The sequence below is a fragment of the Corapipo altera genome, unplaced genomic scaffold (assembly GCF_003945725.1).
Source record: "Corapipo altera isolate COAL_440 unplaced genomic scaffold, ASM394572v1 61411, whole genome shotgun sequence".
In the NCBI taxonomy this organism is placed as follows: Eukaryota; Metazoa; Chordata; class Aves; order Passeriformes; family Pipridae; genus Corapipo; species Corapipo altera.
The window spans coordinates 21,073,495-21,094,612 of NW_020884875.1; the positions used below are offsets into that span (position 1 = coordinate 21,073,495).

The 21,118-nt window shown below is 41.8% G+C and overlaps 1 protein-coding gene across 1 annotated transcript in view; it reads right to left on the minus strand.

Moving 5' to 3' along the window:
- Positions 1 to 20,773, minus strand: part of EGFLAM (EGF like, fibronectin type III and laminin G domains) — a 74,788-nt gene extending 54,015 nt beyond the window's left edge. The window contains exons 1-3 of the mRNA XM_027635291.1: positions 20,653 to 20,773; positions 3,207 to 3,319; positions 1,192 to 1,275 (exon numbers count right to left, since the gene is read on the minus strand). Coding sequence (XP_027491092.1) covers positions 1,192 to 1,275; positions 3,207 to 3,319; positions 20,653 to 20,773 — 318 coding nt within the window. The remainder of the gene's footprint in view (positions 1 to 1,191; positions 1,276 to 3,206; positions 3,320 to 20,652) is intronic.
- Positions 20,774 to 21,118: the final 345 nt, after the last annotated feature.

Below are 21,118 nucleotides of genomic sequence, written 5' to 3' on the forward strand. Positions count from 1 at the left end.
GACAACCAGAGTGATGGAAAACTGCAGGAAATCTGAGCATCCCCCTCATTCACACTTCTCGTGGGGAGGTTTCCAAGCACTGCCCAGAAGGAATCAGTGAATGCATTTTCTTGAACATCAGGTGGGGAAACTGAAGGAAGAGGGGTGAGAAAATAAAGGAGAATGAAGATGAGCAGAAGAAAAAGGAGGAAAAAAAATTAATGATGAAGAAGGATAACTAAAGAAAGATTGGAAAGCCTGCAATGGTCCTCTGTGAGCACATGTAAGCCTTTGTTCCCTGTGCTGGTAACATTGCTGTCTGGTGGACAGACTGCTCTTTGCAGAGCATGGTGTGAAAGTGCTCCCCTCACAGCACCCAACCTGCAACACTTCCACTCTCTGCTCAAGCAGAGTCCAGAAAATCTTTGTTCCCAACTTGCTGATCTCAAGGAGCAGCTTCTCTGCACTGAGGAAGCACTGACACGCTTCAAGAATACCATCTAAAAGTAGACAGTACAAAAACCACCCAGAAGCAGGGAGAATTGCTTTCATTTTGGCACTAACTGCTAAGCCGTGCAACAGAATAGGATGGCAGTGTTCATTCACAAATGGAAGTGGAAAGAAGTGGGAAAGAAAAAGGAAAGGAGGAAAGAGAAGGGGACAATGAAAAACAAAATGCAACGGAGAGATATAAGAAAAAACATAGCCAAACCAAAACAAAACAACAAAGAGACAAACAAAACAAAACAACAAACAAACAAAGAAAAGCAATGAGAAAAAGTAATGCTTTCAAGAACAAAAGAAAAAAAACAGAAATTGAGGGAATCTTCTAGGAGACGAACTTGGAAAAAGTGCAACTAAAGCAGACATACTTCAGGAGGCCACAGTCTCACACAGAGACTAAAAACACACTGAAAACTCTGTGTGTTAACTCACACACCTGCATCAAGACACTGTAATACACATATACTGATATTGCAACTCTAACTGCGCACAGACTCAAGCAATTCCACCCCTTCCATGTGTGAATACACACAGAAAATGCATATTCAAAGTTCTATTTTAGTAGATGTCAAAGGTCAGTACTAGGAAGATACAAACAAGTTCCAATTCTTTTACATGATAAAATAGTCAGACAACAGAGACATGTGCAAGTTCCCACTTGTATGTTCTTCTCCAGCGCTCTGACTGTTGGTGAAAAGAAATACTCACCATGCTAATCATATCCAAACTCAGGGGAACATCATGTGAGAGCTGTTTAACTGCTTTGTCACCTTCAACTTCTGAGTAAAAGACCTTGAGAAGAAGACATAGTCAAACCAGTTAAAGCAATATCTCAGTGCTTCAGAGTGACTTTTGAGTGCGTTGTTATCATATTGTGGACAGCATTTGAGCCCACAACCTCCTACCTTTTCGAATGTATGAAAAGCTAAAGTCCTTTAACATTCCCTTCTCAGTGGCTAGAATTTGTCAGTGTGACCAAAGGATACCATCATACAGGGTATATGCTGAACAGATATGAAACACAGCCTAGATTTTAGGGCAGACTTGAAACAACTTGAATTGTGCATCATTTGTCTGTGGCCAGCATGGACAGCTAAAGACTTGTGGGACTAGCCTGCACAAGTTAGACACCTTCTTATAAGGAAGATGTTGACATTACATGATTATGACATTATAAAAATTGCTCTATCATAAAATGTCTCTCCATGTCTGTTGTCATGTACTGGAGACTAATTAGAGAGAGTCTACTTTCCTGCACACAGAGACCCGGAGATGTCAAAGGGTCAAAAGTTAATACAGTGAAGATGATTTGGGTACAGCTCTATCAATGCTGTTTCTCACTGGTTTTATTATCATGCCACCCATGGGCTCAAGGCTTAAAAACAAACTGGAGCTCAGAAGCTTGATCTACTGCATGAACAGTGAAAACTCTTTATGACTTTAGCCACTTACTCACTGCACCTCTGTTTTCACACAGAAGGGTGGACCCAACTACACGCAGAGCCCAGCTGAGGCAGGTCCTGGCCAAGTGCTTCTTACTTCTAGACTACAAGCACTTTCAGAACAACAAAAACAACCCTGCAGCTGGGCTGCACTGGTGTCATTTACAAGACAATGGGATGAAGGAACATATGTACCAGAAGTACCTATCTCAGGGAATATTCTCACTCTTTTAGTGTACATTAATAATAAAGGCAGTCAGGAGCATTCTGCTTCCCATCTTTTCATATAAAACTGAAATTTGGATACGTTTTTCCTCAAAATTTCATATCCTTCCACAAAAAATGCTGATTAAAAAATCTGCTCGGTTTTGGGGTTTCTTTCTTGAAGGGGAAAACAACACATCCTAGTTAACCTGCCACACTTTTGGTGCTAATTTCCCACTGCCGAACTTCCATTTTGGGACTGAATTTTATTGCCATGGAATACCTGGGTTAAAGCAATATCTAACAAAAAAGATTGAATGGCATATTAGTGCTCATTGCTCTTCTGCTTGCACACTAAAACACTGTAAGCAGTTTAGGCCAGCCATTCTCTTTTGCCCTCTAGGTAGAAGAGTAATATGGTGGTTTGGTGCAGGTCAGAGACACCCTTACAAAATTGCTGGTTAAAACAGGAAAATCACTCAGCTTCTTTAACAGAAACTCTACTCTGAGGTGGAAGGGGAATAAAGCAAAATCCCTTTTGCTATTTAAGGCTGTAGCCAGGCTCCCAGGGATGCTATGCAGTACAGTTCCTATCAGGGGAAGAGACACTATGAAACACGCCTTTTCTTGTACCTGCTGCCAGTTTGGGAAGTTTTAGAAGGTTGGTTTGCATGAGATATTCCTGCTAAAGTAACTCTCAGGCTGGAAGCACAAGTCAAAGGATCTGAATGTACAGTGTGATATCAACCTGCTCTGCTCTACTTTACTGTTTTATCAGCTGCAGAAAGCACTGAGACCCTTGCAGGGAAAGCACAATAGAAAAACAATATATATCCACTGCAAGCCCTTGGTATCCACTGCAAGCCTTTGGTATCCAACCCAAATTCCCATCGTAGCTTGTTCCTAAACCGTGATCTGCTTGTTTCTTAAAGTTACCGTTCAATCTGTTCAAGCCCACTGTCTCCTGACTGCTCTCCAGGTGACAGCATTGTTTGTTATGAGAACGGGCTCTCCTGCCCGCCCAGTTCACTGTGCCACATGTGCAGCCTGAGGCCATGGAGCAGAAGGATCACTTACTGTGTATCCCGTGATGGTGCTCGCGTGCTGCTTTGGCATCTTCCATTGCACGCTGAACGCTGTGCAGTTCAGTGAATCCAGCAGTATATTGAGAGGAGGCCCCAGCCTATCTGCTGAAAACAAAACAGCATTGTATAAGTAGCCACGGGACAAAAAGCCCTCTCCTTTAGCTACCTGGCAGGTATGGATTTGAAGAATAGACCTATGCTGCCCCTCATTCCAAACTATTAAACACAGCCCACTACTCAGATTTAACTTGGGTGTCCCTTTTTCCTTTCCACCTCTGCCTTACAAGGTGGAAGTGGAATACCAGGAAAGAGGGAGCAAAGGGGGACACCTCCTTTTCCCAGTGGAAAAGCTGTTGATCAGCTCAGGAGAACTCAGTGCCTCAAGCAATGCCATTGAGCAACCCCTAGGTTTTTAAATGTATTCCTGAGATGCTGGATACTACCCAGGATCAAAAGACAGGGATGTTCACACATCCATACTCTTTGTACAGCCTGTGGCGCAGATTCAGTCTGCTGGGAAAGTCTCCCAGGAATGGTCTGAAGGACAGCACAGCTCATGAACCACACCAGTATGGATATCTTTGGGGAAGGAAAGGAGTTCAATGGTATGGATGAGAATCAAATCCTGCCACGTTCCCTGGGCCCCTACCCATTTTCTTCATTACCACAGACTTAATCCCTCGGATTCCTGCTTGTTCCTGGGGCAGCAGAGTGCTACCTCTTGTGCTCACCTCCTGCCCTGTACTCAGCAGTAGCTGGAACCATGCACTACCAAGTACCATGTGCAACTGAAAGGAGAGGCAGAGATGAGCAGCCAGGGCTACGGTATCGCTGTCCGCTTAAGAAACATTTCACATTCAGGAAACACCTTTCCAATCTTCACAACACTCAGGGAGGCAGATTGACATCACACATCATTAGTAATAATGAAGAAAGAATACCCCCTAAACATTCACTCTTAACATATTCATGGCATACTTGTATTACTTTCTGGGGAAGTTCTATGAGACAAGTTTCCTGGAAGGCATAGTTGCCAAAAAAACAAATTTTAACTAGCAATGACAAACAGTCATGTAAGGCAGGTTTCAAATTCATATTCTGAATGCACTTTAGGCCAATAAAATTATTTGCTGAAAGTATTTGGTGAATAATTTGAAACAACAAATAAATTTGAACAAAATGAAATCCATTTGCAGACTATCTGCAAACAGAGAGGCAACATCTGTTAAATAAGGAGCCATGTCATGAATTATTCACTCAGCTCTAGAAAACACTACTATCTCCAGATTGCAGCTGATGAAAGAGACACCGAGAGCCAAATGCTGACCTCAGTTACACTGGCCTATAAATTGTTACTGGAGGAGTAAATACAAAGCCTTGGCCTAAGACAGGGAAAATAAGAGCAAGGAGTCAGAGAGACCTATATTTCTATCCTCCTTGTTTAATTAACCCTAGAATTTAGAGAAAACTCTATAGAAGTTTGAAATTTCTCTAGCACAACAAGGGCAGTAGCAGGTTGCGTGCTTGGGAACCAGGTGTAAGCACTGTATCCAGAAGCAGCCTCAAATGAAGCTCAGCACTCACACACCACTGGCTCCTGCCCTCTCCGTGATAAAACTGTGCAAAAAGAAGTGCACACGGCACTCCCCTTGTCAGGAAGAGGGCTGCCTCATGCCCAAGCCAGGAGCCAAGAGGAAAAGGAAGGCCTGTGGCATCCCTGACCCATGCACAGACTTATTTTGGGGAGGACAGAGGGCAAGGCAGAGAGGAGTATCTCATGCAGTGTGGCAGTCCCACAGTCCTCTGTTGTCACTGCTCCTGCCCTGACAGCCTAGCAGTGTGCATCAGGGCATTCAGAGTCACTGCTGGTTGTCAAGAGTCTTAATTTCACAAAACCAGGCAGAAAGCAAAAAATGTCCATTTTTGGACTGAATTTTCCCTTTGCAACCACGGCAAAGTGACTGCAGGATCTGTCACAAGCAATGTTTATGGCACTGAGCTGCAGGAGGTGTCATGGCTTTTGAACAACTCTGCTGCAATACCATATCAAAGTGGTTTGCAGCTGATCACAACTGCTGCAACATATATTGCTGCTTTACTGACAAACTGTTTTGAGATTAATATGAGCTTCATGTATTTTGCATGATTTTACAGAGCATCATGTATTAGGCACACTAGAAACAGATACTGAAACTGGTCTAAATATTTATGGGTTTATGTCAAATGTCATGTTTAGACTATTAAAAATAAAAATAGTTTCCAAGGGTAAACTCTTTGGGTATTTGTACCCAAAGAGTTCAGGTCAAATCTCTTCTCAAAACTCAGCACAAAATCTCTTAACCTGGTAGCACCATTCACAGTGCAAAACTACAACAGAGCATACTCCCTTCTGCAGCCCACTGGACTGGGAATCTGCAAGCAAGGGAGGTGTGACATATTCACTGCTTGTACATATTCTGAAAATCTGCCTCAGTGATGATCCCTTCTGCCAATGTGCTCTGCAGTTTGGCCTGGTGAATACCTCAGAAGGCATGGAGATTTGCTCTAATCATAAAGAATAAGGAATCAATTTATATAAAAAGACAAGTAAACACATTTTGTACAAACACCGTTGTTCTCCTTTCTGGCCCATCGGGCACAGAAATTTCAATATTGTCCAAAATGCTTTGATGGTAATGGAAGTAATGACTCCTGTCCCATGTAAAGAAGGCATTAACTAAGGGGGAGCACTGTTACACATATTATGACTATACATTATGAAAGTATATCAAATACAAGAAGTTAGTGAGGATTTGGCTGTAGATAAACAATGTTGAGCTGACAATATTGTGTTTACTTTTCTGCTTACAGCTATTTCCCTTCTCGCTTATACATCTTTGGCTCTGTACTTCTAAAAATGTGCAAAAACTGCTAAACCGGTAAAGAAGTCACCAAACAAGCTCCCCAAGTAAGCTGAAGAATACATGAGTCCTTTCCCTCAGATGAAGTAAATTTCACCATTTCCAAATAATGACCATTATTTAACTTTTTACTTCACAAAAACAATTCAAACTAAAGATGGTAAAAAAGCTTATCCCATCTCAATACAAGTATTGCTTCCATTGTGGCTCCCTTTGCTACATACAACAACCTCTCTCCACATATTAAGTGCCTCCTGGGAATGGTCCCCAGCCTGGGCCAGTCAATGATGCTATTCTTTACTGCGATGAATTAAGCAATCTCTTCAGCCTGATCTTTTCCTTCAACTACTGCAAGAAAACTGCTTATGTGGACACAGGCAAGCTTCTTCCTTCCAGTCATGGACTGAGCCCAAAGTCTTACTACAGTGATGAACAATTATGAGAAAAGAAACCCAACTTCAAAAAAAAAAAAAAAACCAAACCATTTCTAATGTTCACAAGCTTCACATCTGAAGTGCTTTGGATGAGTTGGATAAAATTCATCTTTACTGTTTTACAGTGTACTAATAGTACTACTATTCTAGAGTAAACTTCAAAACTGATTTAAATTTTAAATTAGGTTAAAATAATAGTGACAGAATACAGATTTTTTTAGAAGTAGTGATGAATGTAATATCTGGTGTTAGAAATTTTTCTTTTAGAATTTTAACTATATTTTGCATTTTATCTTTTCTTTTTAGATGTATTTGCTGTTTCAAGGCCTGCAGGTAATCACAGATACTTACACATCATGAAATAATATGCAAATAATTCACTCATGCACTCCTCATGCAATAATGCGGTAATACATTTCAGGGAAAACAGATGGTTCATTTCATCTTTAGTAGTTTGTGGGCTCGAAAACCAAAATCTTTATACTACATTTTCTGTACTACTACTAATGACAAGGCACAGGCCAATTAAAGGAGATAAGCATTTCACTATTTTACTTTTAAATCTCCCTGAGTAACAGCTAAGACATACTGACTGAAGTACTCCTTACTTTCCAGGTTGGTGTGTCTCCTATTTGTGTTCCATGAAACATGAAAAATTTGTTGATGAAATGCCAGCTATCACTACTAACATGTCACAGTGAGAAGAAAAAGGAATAAAAAGACCTCATGAAAAAGAATTCAAATACACTTAAACTGAAGTTTTCAGAACAAAGGATTTTCCAGAAATATCCTTGAATTTCTTCTGTTTGAAACATTATTTCATTGCATTCACCAATTCATAAAACCCCCAAGTTTTACTGAAATAACATTTTATCATTGTAATAGCACCTTTCCAGGAAAACAGCTTGCCCATTCCTAGAAGTGAAACAAAGTACATTATGGTCCACTCTCTCTCACTGAAATATTGGTGAAATCCTTATTTATAAAACAATAAGCAGCAATAAGGTCTTTTCTTGTTTCCCTTCATTTTACAGACAGAACGAGGTTATGCAAACACCAGAGTGGAAGGAAGACAGCATGACAAACGGAAAAGGTCAGGAAATTCTAAATGAAAAAAATGTGCCTTTTTTATATTTCTTTGAAGCATTTTCCAGCTCCCACTGCCCAGCAGCAGTACGTCAGAGAGCAAGAATCTTGCAGCCACAATAACTACAAAGGACAATGACTTGAAACCGGAAAATCTCAACCAGTCTCTCCTGGTTCTGCACCCAGAGTAGCGACATCAACACCAAAAAAAACCAACAACAAAAATGGGAAAACCCTGATGGTCATTCCTCTGAATAAGTTGCCTCTGACTGCATCAGATCCTGACAAAAGGAAATCCACTGGATCACCTACATGTTGCCACACTGAATACCAGTGCAGAGAGGGCAGGTAACATGGGCCTGTAAAGGTATCATGGGTTTTGACCCAGACCACAGTGCACAAATTTTTGGAGAGACTAAACCAACCTTCATTAGTCCTTTAAAAATACTGGGAAAAAAAAACACAATGAAAAAACACCCTCAACATTATAACAGTAACAAGCTTGGACCCACGTGATGTTTTTCTGATGCGTCGCTTATCTGCCACAGGTACATCTGAGGTGACAGTCACCAGGGGTTTTATAGGCTAAGGAAGGGGAATGAAGGAGACAAAGCTCAGCACTTAAGCTACAGTGTAACACAGCAAATCTCATTAACTACAAACAGCCACAATGTCACTGGTGACTTTGTCGCAGCTTTTCCTGCTTTGCCTTGGCCCTGCAGGCCACAGAACAGAAAGACAGCAGTGGGAAGCCCTGATTCCCTCCCTACACTCCTCCCTGGAGCAGAGGTCTGCTCCTGGGAAGCTCCAACTCTGCAGAGAAGGGAAGAAGAGAGGAAGTGAGCTCTGCACAGTGCACAGTGATTTCTAGGACTGAGAACGAAAAGCAGAAACTGCTTTCTCAAAAAAAAAAAATTAAGAAACAGATATAGAAAAAACTTCTTTGGATGGTTACACACTGGAATCACTTTTGGGGAATTCCTGGTGCTGAAGGCTATAAAAACAGGGGACATCATATCTCTGAGCAAAGGTCTAGTTTATACCTAGTTTATAACCTGTCTTGTCAAGAGGAACACAATCAGGAGCCAGTTTGATTAACACAAAAGCAAACTTGCATATACTGTACCTGCATCTGAGAAAACCTGGTGAAATATTTCACCTGATGGAAGCATTTTCCGCTTCCAGAGTAAATGAAAGGGTTGTAAAAAGCCTCACCAAGACACTCCACCTGCATAATCTCAGATGCGTTTCTGGAAGTCTGAGTTAAAATCTAGTGCTCAGTCCCTTAAAATCCGGCTTGTGCTTTGGCTGCTAAAGCCACAGAGCTGAGGCATGGCTGCCGTAATTCTTGACATTTCTGCAGCACCTTGGCCTGGTAGAGGAAAATGGTAGCCAGGCTCCCATTCCTGGAGAAGGGGTGGCACGGAAGCTCACCTCACACTACTCCAGCCTACTGACTGCTTGAATGCAAAGCTCAACATTTTTCCTGGCTTGGGATTTCCTGGCTGGGCTCTGTCATGTCCTGTCCCTGTGGATGTGTCCATGACTGGTGGGCTGCAGTTAGCCCTGCCTGCTGCCAGCACCCTGCCTGTCCTGCCATTGCCTGCCCTCTTAGTGGCTGCTTCACCAGTTTTCAAATAACTTTTAAAAAAAGTGTCTCAGAGGGTTAAGTGCCAGAAGGTAGCTGAAATCAAGAAACAGGATGATACCTTGTCTGTGCAACAGACTTTAATAATCAGTGTGACAGGCTGCTTAAGAACCAGCATGCCAATAGCTTGTCCTGGCATTCCCTCCAACCCTGTCTCCCTCCACAGTTTTCTATACCTGGACTACACTGTGAGCATCCATCATTTAAGAGGCCACTCAGCAGAGGACCAGCAGAAAGCAGCTTTCCACCCAGGCAGCCTCATGGGTTTGCACAGGCTGCCTGAGGTGAGCACAGGAGAAACTGCATCTGAAAAAAATCCAGGGATCCAGATGTGCAGTTCCATCCTTCCTCTGGGCAAAAGCAGCTGCTCACTGCCAGTGGCCAGGGGAAGGTCTCATCCCTTTCCCTTTGCAACCTCCCCATTCCTCCATCCCTCTTCCTCCAGGCATTTCTCTCCACCTTCCTATCCCAGGGCTTCTCCCTTCCTATTGGCACTGATTTGAGCCATGTGATAGAATTCAACCCATTTCCACCATAAAAAAAAAATAATAAGAGAAGAAAGCTGTTCTCTTTTATCTCGTGGGTTATGCATCTGAGGTGCTAGGAAGCACTACCACTACAGGAGCTCCAGAAAGCATGGCACTCTGAAAACAATTCAAAGCAGAAAGAGGAAAACACTAACAAAGTTGATCAAATAGTGCTTGAAGTTCATGATTGAGTCTTAGGTATTGTTGGTGAAAATAAACTACTAAGCAGGAATTTCACTGAAGTGAAATGAAATGACAAAAATAAGGATAAAAGTCAGTCTGCTGCATGTTCTGAGCATTTATAACATGGTGCAATATATAAGAGAACCATATATAAAAGACTTTGTATTTATTATCAAAAATACAGTTTCCTTATATGGTTAAAAATATATCTATAAATAAAAAGGCCAGTTAAACTGAAAAATTTCAAATAAATAACTTGAAAATTTCTTTTACCATCTATCAGTATCACTTAAGGATGTACTTTTCAAGTGTTTGCTATCCAAATCTTATTATCTTTAACAGGAATCTTGGCAAAATTGTTCACGATACTTGAAAAATGTTCTCCTAGATGTCCCTTAATCTGTTTGCTTTATCTACTACGTATTTCTCTCTTGCTGAAATTCAGAACAAAACAGCTCTAGAAGAAATAGCTTTCTTAGTACAAGAAACAAAATGCAATGGGATCTTCCTGAAAAGTGGTCAGATAGAAAAAAATTACAATCACACACACTTTACAGACACACGTGCAAAAAGATTAAAGTACAAAGAGGACAAAGCTGACCATGTGACAAGCAACAAATGTGCAGGGTGAGGACTAGACATGTAGCATCATGGTTTCCCACAATCCCTCCAAATCCTGAGTGATTGTTTTGAACCTCATTACTCATTACTCACAAGCTATCTGGTCATGTACCAGAAAGGATCGCAAAATAAATGTGCAGGTTTGTTATCCCCAAGGTTCTGGCACAGGCCTCATACAGCTACAGAAGACAAAGGGTAGCAACCTCCCACCAAACATCTTTGTACCGATCAAAACTCCAGCAAACACCCATTTCCCTGTAGAAAGCAGAGTAGTTTGTCCAGTTGGTATTTCCAGTCCATGACAGGATGAAAGACAGCCCAAAGGAAGCTGAATGTGAGACCTGAAACAGACATTTTCAAGAGATTCTTGTGACACACTGAAAAATCGCAGAGGGGCTGAGGCTAGAAGGTACTTCTGGAGATCACCTAGTCCAAACCCCTGCTCAGAGCAGGCTCAGCTGAAGAAGGTTGCCCATGACTTTACCTAATGGGATTTGAATATCTCCAAGGACAGAGACTTCACAGCATCTCAGGGTAAATGCTCAGTCACCCTCACAGTAAAAAAAGTATTTTATTATATTTAAATTGAATTTCCTGCTTTCACTTTGAGCCCATTTCTTCCAGTTCTGTCATAGGGCACTACTGAGAAAAGCTTGGCTCCATCTTCATTACTCCAGCCAACAGCTATAAACATTTTTAAGATCCCCACAAGTATCTTACTCCCAAAACTGAATTATTCTTCTCAGCTTCTCCCCACTTATTCATCTTTGTGGCTCTTTGTCAGACTTGTTGCAGTATATCCATGTCTCCTGTTTTACTGGGAAGCCCAGAATTGGACCCAGTACTGCAGATGTGTCCCCCTCATAGAGAGGAAGGATCATCTCGCTTGACCTCCAGGTAACATTCCTCCTAATGGAGGAGTGCAAGAGCACATCCACAAAGGCTGCCACTGCACAGTGACCCTAACCTGACAGGAGAAACCTGCTCAATGGCAACTGAAGTTTTACTAAAAGCTGCTGAAGGCCAGGTTAGGGAGGAAATCCAGCATCTTCTCAAGGAGCAGGAAATCCTTCTCCAACACAGTTCCTCCATAAGAAATGGGACAATTTCAGTACCTTCTGCAGTCAGCGTCTCCATTCACCAGCACTAACAGTAAAAACCAGAGGAAGTTCTTTGTCTCTACTAAGTGACTGAAGTAGATGTGGTTTTTAAACCTGAATCCCTGCACTAATTTAATGTAGTATGTGGCTGTGTATCCAGAAAATTGGTAACAAGCAGCAGGATGTGAAAGCTGGGAGAATGACAGGAAAGGACAAAACCTTTTTCACTGCAAGAGACAATGGGAGATGGAAATATATCACAGCATAAAGACCAAATACATAAGGAAAAAAATAGCACAAGACCCAGTCACAGTTTTGACATCTACAAAGCTAGTGTCTAATGCTCCATAATTCTCTCAAAGCATTCCCTGTTCCACTGGCACCCTGTTTTCTGCAGCCTGAAGAAACGTTTTGGCCCAAACCTCTACCAGGGCTATCTCACGCAAGCCATGCCCTTCTCTTGCCATCAGCTGGTTCAAACAGCTTACTTTTTCCCCCTTTAAACTCATTTTAGTTACTGTCTATTCCTTTCTCTAGAAGTGCCTGAAAGAACTGCTTATATTCTGCAGGTTTCTTCTTCTATCCTATGATCTTAAGACATTGCAAGTGTAAATGGCTGGAAGGCACCAAGCACACTACTGAGTGAGTCATTTCACACACACATAGACAGAGTCACAACTCTTGGCTGCATAAATCAACACATCACAGTGCTGCCACTATGACTGTTCATTAAGATGAGAACAGTAGCAACCTGCACACAACAGTTCATGTGGGCACGAGAATATCATGAAATGGGAACAGGAACTAAAAATGCCAGCAGAATGCTGGCCTCCAGGCATGGCTGGAGTATCAGCTGCAACACCAACATCTCTGTAAACAGTCATTTTCATAAAATGTTTGCTTATTTTTAGAAACATGTTACCTTCTCCTGTAATTGTCTAGAAACCAGAATATGAAAAAGAGCTCACATTTCCGTTCCGAGAAACAAATTCTGGCTTCTGCTATGTCTAATTAAACCACAAAAGTTTTGGTCCTAGACACCTACTTTCCATCATTTGTAGTTTGCAGGTTTTGTTCAAGGTTTTTTTTCCTAAAATTATATTCTAGTTGAAATTTTTCATGCATGGAAGAATTAAACTTCAGTAAAATACTGTATAATTTTTGCCTTTAGGATTTTTTTCAGAAGATTTATGAGCCCAGCAACACAAAGTCAGTCTTGATTTAAAACTTTATATGTGTAACAATGCCTCTGACATATCAGAAGGATCAGAATGACTTTCTGTATTTGAAAGTAGCATGGTCAACATTCACAAGATGCCCCTTTCCCATCATCTTAGAAAGATTCAAAGATTCAAAGTGCAAACTCTAAATGTAGGTATTGATATTTGACTCTGTCATGATTTTTACAGATACCAGCAATTTTAAATTACTTTTTAAATTGAGAGAGGTGGGAAGCATAACATGGCTTGGGAGTCTTCCATCTTCAAAGATCTTTCTGTATGAGTTAAACTAGACTGACTATATTCCAAGGACACGGGGAAACTCAGAACCGCTGAGTGTCTTCTCAGAAGGACTCTCTTAACATGACTGCTATCTGCACTGTAATTAAAAAAGTATTTATTAACTATAAGGTTTATATATATATATTATTTATATATATGTATAAGAAACTGCTGTCTAGTCTCTCTTATACGGATCTGAATCGTGGGTCATCTACCGCCACCACCTGCGACTCCTAGAACGTTTCCACCAACACTGCCTCCGAACAATCCTAAACATCCACTGGTCAGATTATGTGACCAATACATTTGTTCTAGAACAAGCAGCAGTCACAAGTATTGAGGCCGTGCTGCTGAGAACACAGCTGTGTTGGGCAGGGCACGTCTCCAGGATGAAGGACCACCGCCTCCCTAAGATCTTGCTTTATGGTGAACTTGCCACCGGCTGCCGCAAGAAAGGAGCCCTGAAGAAAAGATACAAGGACTCCCTGAAACAACATCTCAGCCTTGGCCATATTGATCATCAAAGTTGGTCTACTCTGGCCTCCAATTGGGAGGCCTGGAGACACACCATCTATAATACACACCATCTATAATGCTGGTGATGCTTTTGAGAAAGCATGCAGGATCACCCTTGGGGAGAAAAGACAACGCAGAAAGAATTGTGTCTTGCAGAATATACCATCTAAGGAGTCTTTCTGCTGTGCCTTTTGCAATCAGACGTGTCTATCTCGTATTGGCCTTTTTAGCCACCAATGTGTTTGCAACAAACATGGGTAAAGCCCTTCCCAAATCTACGTTGGGCTCCAATTAACGGATCTGAGTGCTGCTCTCTGCTGGTTTTCCCTGGGGGAGTCTGGTCTCACTGTCCCCTTGAGCAGGGAATAGAAAAACCAAACCTCCCGGGGTGTTCCGTGGCAGAAAGAGGATTTATTTTTCAAAATGCGCGGTTTAAATGGGTTCGGGGGGAGGGTGGGGAGGAGAGCTGTGATTGGGTTGAGGTACAGGGGCAGGGGAGTCGCTTGGGAGCCCACTGACCAATGGGAGATACAGGGTGGTTGTGTCCAATAGTCAACAAGGGTTTGGGGAAAGGCAGGTACAACAAAGTCTGTAGATCAGAGGAAGGGGAGACTACATGGCTGTAAGTGGGGGGGAACCACGTGGACCAGGGGACATACATAACTCGGGGGGAAACAGTTACAATAAAAACGCAAGGAGTTGTTTTTCTCTGCTTTGATCGATTCCAAGAAGCCGCTGCTGTGGTGAGTCTTCTTCTAAAGTTGTTCCTTCCAGCTTTCATAATCCTGTTGTTCTCCCACAAAGAAACACACCCTATCACTACTTATTAACTACAAGGTTTATATATATATATAAAAATCACATTATTATATATATTATTATATTATATTATTAATTCTATTATAATATATAATATATAATTATATATTATATATAGTGTATATATAAAATTATATAATATATCATATATATAATTATATTGTTATATATAATATATATAGTTATATATATATTTTATATATATATATATGTATATATATAAGAAACACACCCTATCACTACTTGGGGTTACACTCAGAAAGCCAGGTTCAGAATATGTTAGCACCTGCATATGGTTTATATCTTCTAGCTCTAAAAATTATCCAGGTTAATTCTGGCAATGCTTGAATGAAAGATCTTTTTAAGAAAACTAAGCCAATGTATTTTGACTATCCAACTGCAGGGTCAGCAAGCCACCAACACAACAAAGTGTTTCTCCCACGGCCCCATAGCTGTTCTCTTCCTTTTGAACAAATGGCTGCCTGTGCCGATATTGTGTGGATTCCTCTTTCATTCGAGGCCAATATACCGTTGACTTTCCTCAACGGTAATCTTTACTCCTGGGTGTAGTTACACTGTGCTCGACAGAAGAACTGGCATGAATTTGATGCATTTCACATTATACACCTCTCACCTGCAGAGTTTTATGGATCATCACACAGTGTATCATTCTCTAGGCTATTTAGGTACCTCGTGATGAAGTTTTCCCCCTAAGCATCCAATTTGCAGTGGCTTAAGCCCTCCTGAAGCAGTTACTCTCAAAGATGAACTTGGCTGTGCTTGTTCTCAGCTCAACAAGCCTAAAAGTCTGAAAAAAAAAAGTTCATCTTTTGCTGTGGTTTGGATGTTCATGTTATATGAAATAACTAATTTGGTTTTCATATATAAGCATCTTCACTAAAAATAAAAAATAAAAGGAAATTAAATTTTGCCTAGCCCTACTCAAAATTATTTCCTTTCAGTTGGAATTAGTTATGAAGAACAGTTTGGGAGTTTGTTTGGTTTTGGGGGGTTTTTTTAGATAGATCATTTGTTTGCACAGAAAACCATTATGAAATTTCATTCAAGATCACACAGCCAACATAGTCTCCTGTACCTGTGGCTTAAAAAGTCTTTTGTTATGTGATCACAGAACACTAGTGCACATTCACCGATAAATATGGCCAAACTGTACACTCCATAATGAAATAACAGACTCTGCAAAGACCTATTCATGGCAATTTACTTAGATTTCAGGTATCTTTAATATCCTTTAATAACTTTTAATATGAAAAACTTTCTTTGGTCATTTTAGGGTTTCACTTCCCTGTTGAAAACGTTCTATCAGTCCTGTTTTGAGGACATGAAGCAGCAACATTAGGCACCTTTTTTTAATAAATTTTATTTTCAATAAGACCACATTAAAGGGTGAGAAACAGAATCGGGCACAAGTTTGAGTCCTAATGTAAGCGTGATCCGAGGAACAGGAAAGACCCAAGTATACTCTTAGCTAATCGATGAGTTTGAGGGGCATTGAAGGGAATTCATTCTCTGAAATTTTTCATTTTAAGACACGGTACTCTTCTGCTCCTTCAGGTGTCCTTTGGATGACTGACACTCAGAATCCCTGCCATTAAGTTCGAGATGAGTCTGACTGTTGTGTGTGCTCCTCATAAGCTGTACACAGTACACAGTGCTGTGCTCTGTCTAGTCCAGTGTATCTGCGTATCTGCCAGAGAAAAAGAGGGTGTTTTTTTGTGCAAGGAACTCTGGAAGATATGGAGGCATTTACCTACATACTATCACTAAATTAAAGTCTAGTAACACTGATTAAAATTGGGGCAAAACTATGCTTATCCCAAGTCTTACCACTGTCTAATGTGTCATGGTTGGAAAGGGATAAAAGCATAAAACCACTCTAATCCCATTTATAAAAATGAGAATCTGGCCTCAGGAGGACTGGTAAACTCTTAAAGACAGTCTGTGACGGCCTCAGGGCAGAAAGATTTCCCAAGGATTGCCCCAGTGCCTTAACTCCAAAAAAAACACTCCTCTCCAAAGCATCACTGGGAACCCCAATATGTGGTATAGTACAGTTCCACCAATATTTAAAATATCTTGCCTTATTTTACCTTTCTGAATGCTGGTGAAAGTCTGAATAGTCATTTTAGATGGGGCATTGGGAAAATGGTGCCCAAGAAAAACGTTTACTGAATGTTTCCTTTTACAGAGGAAGATAGCAATTTCAGGATGGACAGGACACAACATGTTTTGCTGTGAGTGAGGCTAACTAAAACCAGAAAACATACTGGATTTACCAGAGTGTGGACTCCAGAGCAAGAGCAAGTCCACCTAAAATGGGAATGACACATAATGTTGTGGTGCAACTAATACCCAAATGTGATAAATACATATATAATTAGTGCTTGGTTGATTTTATTGATGTTGAAGACATAGATATTTCTGAAACAATAAAAGATTGATATTAATCTTCCCTTGAATAAATTATTCACATCTTCTTTATTGGTTTTAGTTCACAGACACGCACTATCTCTGACAGCTCTGCAGCCCTCATGTTAGGAATCATTTAGCTTGAGACTCTTTCCTCTTCTAAGACACTTCATATTCAGCAGCAAATCAACCTTAGCCTTCCATGATTTACATGTGGGATTTATTATGACACTGAATTACAATTCACTCTACTGTTGCTCAAAAAAAATTGTAATATTTAAAAACTCAAGCAAGTACGTTCTTTCCCAAAGGCTGCTACATTTTTATATCTGTAGACCTAATTTTAAGGCAGTTTTACTAGTTTCAATACCTAAATATGGCTAGACTTCCAAAAATGTTCTGTATCAAACAGCTCTTATTATAGTCAGATTTTCTAAAGAATTCAAGTATCACAGTGCCAAGTTCTTTGGAAAAAAAAAAAGTCATTTACTGTAGTGCTAACCAAGGTTCTCTGCTCTTTTCAAAATCTGGCCCTGATATTGAGTGCTATTCTCTTGTAAAGTCTTCAGACCTTACCCGATCTGATTCCCCCAGCACTTCCTCACAAAGCCAGTGATGTCTACTGGTAGGGACATATGGGAAATAGATACAAGCTGAATTCTTTGTTTATATTAGCTGGCAAGCATAATATATATATAAAACAAGCAGCATTCCTACGCATCAGATATGGTTATTTTTACTCTCCATGTAGACCAACTTAACGGTTTTATTATTCTACAGGGCGTTGGAACTTTTCACTCTGTTACTAAAAAAGCATCAATGCAATACAGTGCAACAACTTTATGCCATGAACATCCACAGGAAATCAGCTAATTGGTCAGCTCTTTCTCCTTTAATTCTTTAAAATCATAGAACCATTAAAATTCAACATTATTGTGTTTACATTAGCAGCAGTGTAACATAGTGGGGGCTAGTTTTAGACTCTCTAATCTTCACCCAGTTGAAACTTGAAAGAGAAATGGTGAAAACCTGTGTTTTTGCAGAAGGTAAAATCAAGAAAACAATGCAAAAGCAGCAGTAAGAGTGTCAACTTCTGGGAATACAAGATATAGAGAATCCCAGGCTAATCTGCTCCCAGCTATGCTATTCACGACACAGTGTCTAAGGATTTGTTTTAAACCCTTCCCAAGGAGTCTGTCATCCTGTTTCCTTGTCTCCAGCAAATGTATTATGTAACTGTAAATAAATGTTCAAATGAGTTTAGCAGTCATCAGGATGTTTCAGATTTGAGCATGACAGCCTTTTTCCCTGAAGATTAATTTAAGAAGTTGCAATACTGACCATTTGACTATATATTTTTAACTTCACAAACAGATTTCTCAGTCAGCTGCTTTCTTGGGATTACAAAATCGATCTTTGTAAGCTGAGCCCTGAGCTAAAACTTGGGAAAAATGGAGATGCATTTTACTATCTTTTTTCTTTCAAGTCACAGGACCTCCCAGTCAGTTCCTGTTATTGAATATGAACTCGTTTTATGACTTCTCTCTCAATATAACTTTTAGCTTTCACCTCAGTTACAATTCCTGTAGAAGTCTCACTTCTGTTGCTACTAAAAGGGCAAAGTGAAAGAAAAAAATATCTTAAAGAACTTTTCATTATCTTATCTCTTCTTTATTCACTGATTGTGTGATTTTGGAGCTGTGAGTAAATGAAAGTTCCTTTCCACTCTTAACCACCCAGCATGTGATGTACTGCAGAATAAGGAAGAGATATGAGTTACTTATGAGTTACTACACTTGTTCTCAGTGTTTTGATACCAACATTTCACAGAAAGGACTCAGCCATGGGGTTCTCAGAAGCCTGCAATTACAATAGCCCTGGGCAGAATGCAGATGGGATTTAAATCATATAGTGTTGCACACAAACTGTCTGGGGGGTTTCCCTCTTCAAATCTTGCTACCAGTGGATATTCAAATGTTTGCACAAATTGTAGAAAAAATTGTTCCAAATAAAACTCATTACTTCTTATACAGCAGAAGAAGTAAAAATGGAATGATTGAATCAGTCAGTGAACCTGAAATATGTTATAAAAAGTGAACACAAAATATGTACTAACAAAAGTAAACACAATATTAGCATACTAATTCATCTCCTTCACAATGCTACAATTAGTTTCCAAGCTTTAAACTGTTTTAATGCACTGAAATTCATTTTCCCCAGGTCTGTCATTCTGCTGTAACTAGGGGAAACAAATACATCAGTATGCTACAGTAGAGGAATATTTAAAAATATTTATAACTTTCCATCCACAACTTCACATATCCAGTTTTTTTAACACAAGCTACTAATCATCTCATTCACAACGACTGTCTGCCTAATTTCCTCAAGTACTTAATGGTAGCTATTATGCCAAGCAAGGATCATGGGACTAGATCCCTAAGAGACAAGGTCAGACCAGTAAAATTAGCCATCTGTCCAGTCAGGGTTTTAAGCTCAGGCTGTATTTAAGTATTAGGATTCCAACTGTACAGTCATTTGGGGTTTTTCTCTCAGAAGCAAGAGAATGCACAGTAACGACTCTAAAAACCAGCAATGCAAATCTTTAAACACTGTGGAATAAAGACAAAAAGGATCTGAAGCTACAAACACTTTGTGAGCTGAGGTAGAATTTACTAAACTTACTATATTTTCAATTGAACCAATCCCAGTGTACTCAGTGATAAAAGTCACAGCTGGCCTCAAAGACTCCACAGTCTTGAACATAGTTATCTTCTCTTAGCACTACGATTTTTAAAGCATGCAGAATGTCAAACTTTACCATGCACTGTGTCCCATCTCGCTGTTTATATTTTACCTCAGTGTTTCATACACTGCAGATTGTAAAAGGGCTGTAAAAGTTGCTCAGACTCCAAGTTTTAACTTTCAGCCACTAAGGACCATGAACAACCTCCTCAATCAATGCACAAACCGCCCCGACAGCCGTGAGAACACTCCCGCAGGACACGGGTAACGCTCAGACAGAAGTAGGATCAGGACCACATCATGCTTGGTACAGAATAACTACATATTTGGACAAAATGATTGCTTTCCTAGTAATTTTCCTTTCACGTTTACTACTCCATGTCTTATGTTATTCGCTTGCCACACACATACATGTCACAGCCACAGCACAGCCTTGCCGACAGATCACCTCAGACCGGCTCAGACGTTCACCTGGATCCTAACTCTGCCCACGCAGCACCGCAGGTTACGGGATCCAGGGAAAAACTCCTTCCGCAGTAGCCTCAATCTGGTCCTGGTCTGTAACTCGACCGAACCCACCAGCACTGGGTGCAAGATGCCGGAAGAAACGGATCGTACACCGATTCCGCAACTTCACGGCTCTCGGTGGCACACTCCCTACCACTACCTTTGGGCATCCTCTCCTCCCCGTGAGTGGGCACAGCAGGGGCTCACAGGGCAGGGCGAGGAGAAGCGGACGCCCCGTCGGGCACCCGCTCACGGGCGCTCTCCCCCAGACGGAGCCCGGCGGCCCGACCCGAGGCACTGCCCCGACACCGTCACCCTCCCGGCCCCCTGTCCCCGGCCAGGGGTAGCCCCTGTGCTAACGGGACCCGGCGCTTTGTCGGTGAGGGGCGGGCACCCTCCGTCCAACTCTGCCGCCCGCCCTACCTTGCCGGCGGGGGATGTTCCTGCGCGGCGCGGCCGTGCACCCAATGCACGAAGCCAGGAGCAGCAGCAGGGCGAGGCAGCGGCGGTGACAGCGGCGGTGACAGCCGCCCGGCCCCTCCATGTGCGCCGCGTCCCCCCGCCCGAGCGGGGCGCTGGGGGCCGGTGGCCGCGGGCGAGGGGGGCCGCCGCCGCCGCGCGTCCCCTGCGGGCGGCGACCGGGCGGGGAGTCGGGCTGGAGCGGAGCGGATCGCAGGGCTGGTACTTGCACCGGACAGGGACGGGGACGGACGGAAATGGAAGGGGGGAGGAGGCTGGGTCCGGCCCTTTGATGGGATTACGGCCGCCCGGCGCGGGGCACTGCGCGGCACCTCCCCCGCGTGGCGCCGCCCGGCCCAGCCCCGATGGAGGGGTCGGGGCGTCCCCTGCCGGGAGACCCCCGTGCCGCCGGGGCCCCTCGGCTGGCCAA